Raw genomic sequence first — 4,156 nt, 5'->3', positions numbered from 1 at the left:
TCATTCTCACAAAATAGCATTGTCCACATGTCCGCACAATAGATGTCAATCCACGATTGAACCTAGCCCTATATATAGGGGAGGGTTCAATTAAGAAAAAAAAAGGTTGAGAACAAAGGAATGAATTTAGGTCACTCATTTCGTATATGCCGCTTAAGTGCTCCAACGTACCGAACCGACTGAATAGATCATATTCATATATGAATATGTATATTCATATACGAATAAGTATATTGGAAGTGATTATGCATATATGAATATGATGACGATGGGTGGTGGCGAAGGTGGCGGTTGTTGGTGGTGGTTGGTTGTGGAGGTGGTGGTGTTTGGTGGCAGTGGTGGTGGTGGTTGGTGGCGGATGGAGGTGGTGTATTCATATATGAATACATGTATATTTAAATTCATATATGAATATTACTCAACCTCCATTGGCTCGGTACGCCGGAGCATTTTGCAGCAAAAATAAATGATTGGCTGAGAATGATTCCCTCAGTCTCAACCTTTTTTATTATCTCAACTGAACTTACCTCTCTCCCTCTCTCTCTCTCTCTCTATATATATATATATATATATATATATATATATATATATATATATATGTATGTTCAAATGAGAACAATTTCTAAATTGAGAACAAATTCCAGCTAATCAAATTCGTTAAAGCAATGGACATCTTATTCACCGCCTCCGCACATCAACATTTGATCTAATCGTATCCTAACCTCCTGAGAATCGACGAGCGCCACCGGCTTCGATGATTCCGACGGCACGTCAATAACTTCATATCCAGGTGCAGCTGATTTCATTCGTTTAATTTTGTTTCAAGGCACGGGAGGCTTCTATGTGGTTGTGCTGTAAATAGTACTACCTGCAATCACTCGCAAATCATATGGATCATCGTTGATCCTATGGAGAAAGATAAAGACCTAAATGAATCTCATCTTCTTGAGAAACTTTAGCTAATTCACAAGTTGATGGCTTGCGTAGAATTGATTATGTGTTCCTGATGAGCGGTTTACTTCTCCTCTATTATCAAATCCAAGGTCATCTCATTTCATCAATAATGGCAGAGCTCAGATTTGCGTTTGCTGATTTATAACACATTCTATTGGCATCTTCATCTTCATCTCTCTTTTTTTTTTTTTTTCGAAATTTCTTATCATTTCACGATTTCCAGTTTCCCGATTCCCTTTTAATTCCATTAGATTACTTATTATAAAGCAATTAGTTATCATGGTTCTCATTATCCGACCACTAAATGTGGGTGATGAAATGAAAATAGGATTCTTGTACCGTTAAACTTCACATGGTCACATGGATATGGAGTTTTTGGTGCCGCACACCAACTATTTGATTAAAGTCCTCGTATAATTTTTCATAGTGGAATTGGATCTCATGAATCCTTACAAGTGACATACGTTGGCGAGTGTTTTATTTTATGTATTAATTTACTGATTATTTATTGCATGTAGTTTGTGTGTCATATTCACCATAGCTTGAACACTACAACCTCAAATATTATTTTTATAAAACATCTTTCACATTGTAGTGCAATTCTAATTACCAGGATCACTAGTTTTTAGAAAATTATGAAGTAGTTTCATCATTGTTTTTGCAGTATGCTTATTCTATAAATCTTTTTTTGCCTTTGTTTGCAGATCAGTTAGGAAAATTATAAGCTTGGATCATCACATAGCATTGGCTTCTGCTGGATTAAAAGCAGATTCCAATGTTCTTATAAATAGGGCACAAATTAAGTGTCAAAGCCATATGCATATTGCTAAGGATCCAATAATTATGGAATATATCACACGTTACATTGCAGGTCTTCAACGGAAGTACAAACAAAGTGGTGGTGTGAGGCTGGTTGGCCTTTCAACTCTAGATGTAGGATTTGATCCATATACGGATGTTCCATCTTTATATCAGACCGATCCTTGAGGAACATTTTCTGCTTGGAAAGCTTATGCAATTGGTAGAAACTCCAATTCCATAAGGGAATTTCTAGAAAAGAATTACAAAGAGACATTTGGTCAAGAAACTATCAAACTTTCCATTTGTGCTTTGCTTGAATGGAAAACATGAAAACAAATATTGTTTAAATAAATCATATGTGATTAGATACATATAATCACATGTGATTATAATCACATGTGATTATATGTATTTAATCACATTTGATTTATGTGATTAAATACATATAATCACACATGATTTATGTGATTAGATACATATAATCACATATGATTATATACACGAAAGTAACTATTAAATCATGAAAACGAAAATAAAAATTTTACACATATTTCATATGTGATTAAGTACATATAATCACATGTGATTATATGCATCTAATCACATTTGATTTATGTAGACAACATTCATTTTTTTTCGATTCAATAGTTGTTCTCGTGTGTTTATTCACATATGATTATATGTATCTAATCACATGTGATTATATGCAACTAATCATATATGATTTATATGAACACAAGTGAATTTTGTCCATATGAATCATATATGATTAGATGCATATAATCACATGTGATTATATATAAGAACGACTATTAACTGAAGAGCGTGAAAAAACAAAATCTTGTAAACATAAATCATATATGATGAAATACAAATAATCATATTTGATTAAATACATGAGACAAAATAATGAATCGAAAACGAAAAAATGAATATTGTCCTCATAAATCATATGTGATTAAATACATATAATCATATGTGATTAAATACAGACGAACAACTATTGAATCAAGAACATAAAAACAAATCTTATCCACAGTAATGATATGTGATTAAATACATAAAATCACATGTGGTTAAATACACAAGACCGACTATTAAATCGAAAACGTGAAAATGAATATTGTTCACATAAATCATATGTGATTAAATACATATAATCACATGTGATTATATGTATGCAATCATATATGATTTATTTGGACAAGACTCATTATCACATTCTCGATTCAATAGATGTTCTTTGTCAACTTTAATCATATGTGATTAAATAAATCTAATCATATGTGATTATAATGTTGTCCATAAAAAATATGATTAGATACATATAATCACATGTATTATATAAGAGTACAATCATTGAATAAAAACATGAAAACAATTTTTTTTCCATATTAATCATAAATTATTAAATACAAAGAATCATATATGATTAAATACATAAGAAAAAAATATTGAATGAAAAAGATAAAAAAACAAATTTTGTTTATTAAAATCATATGTGAGTAGATACGTATAATCACATGTGACTATATCTGTTTAATCAAATGTCATTTATGTGATTGAATACATATAATCACGCATGATTTATGTCATTATATGCATTTAATCACATATGGTGTTGGTGGTTATAGGTAGTGGCCGTGTGGTGAAGATAAGTGGTAGCGTGTGGTGGGTTATAATAGTGGTGGAAGTGGGGGACGGTGGTGGGTAGTAGTGATGGAGGTTATGGGGGATAGTTGGTTTGTAGTGGCTGTGAGTGGTGGTGGGTGGTGATGGTGGTGAAGGGTGGCATGTGAGGGTAGGAGTGGTGGTTATGATGGTGGTTGATGGGTCGATGGTGGTGGTGTTGATGAGTAGGTGATGACGGGGTAGTGGAGTGTGGTGATGTTTTGTGCTGGTGGTGGTAAGTGGTGATGATGTGGTGAGTGGTGGTAGTGGGTGATGGTTGGTCGTGGCGGGTGGTGGTGTTGGTGGTGACGAGTGGTGGTGATAGGTGGTGGAGGCGGGTGGTGCTGGTGGGGGTATATTTGTCAGGCGGTGGTGGTTGGTGGGTGGTGGGTGGTGGTTATGGGTAGTGGTGGTGGGGTGATGGTGGCGGGTAGTGGTGGTAGGTGATGGGAGTAGGTGGTGGTGTTGGTGGGTGGTGGTGGTTTTGGTGGGTGATGGGTGGTTATGGTAGTGGCTAGTTGTGATGATGGGTGATGGAGGCGGGTGGTGATGATGGATGGTAGTGGTTGGTGGTGATGGGTGGTGGTTGGTGGTGGGGGTGGTGGTGGGTGGTGATGATGGTGGTAGGTGGTGGGTGGTATTGGTGTTTTTGGTGGGTGATGGGTAAGGTGGTGGTGGCGGGTAGTGGTGAAAGGTGGTGGAGGTAGGTCGTGGTAATGATTGGTGGGGG

The 4,156-nt window shown here is 35.7% G+C and overlaps 1 protein-coding gene across 1 annotated transcript; it reads left to right on the top strand.

The window, feature by feature from the left end:
* The first annotated feature begins 268 nt into the window (after positions 1–268).
* Positions 269–1,941, top strand: LOC111916206 (proteasome subunit alpha type-7). Its single transcript, XM_023911831.1, has 2 exons — positions 269–369; positions 1,659–1,941. The coding sequence occupies exons 1-2, from the start codon at positions 269–271 to the stop codon at positions 1,939–1,941; spliced, it is 384 nt and encodes a 127-aa protein (XP_023767599.1).
* Positions 1,942–4,156: the final 2,215 nt, after the last annotated feature.

This window comes from Lactuca sativa, chromosome 2, assembly GCF_002870075.4.
Source record: "Lactuca sativa cultivar Salinas chromosome 2, Lsat_Salinas_v11, whole genome shotgun sequence".
Lineage (NCBI taxonomy): Eukaryota > Viridiplantae > Streptophyta > Magnoliopsida > Asterales > Asteraceae > Lactuca > Lactuca sativa.
The sequence above is the reverse complement of the archived record's forward strand: the minus strand, read 5'-3'. Positions and strand labels throughout refer to the sequence as shown.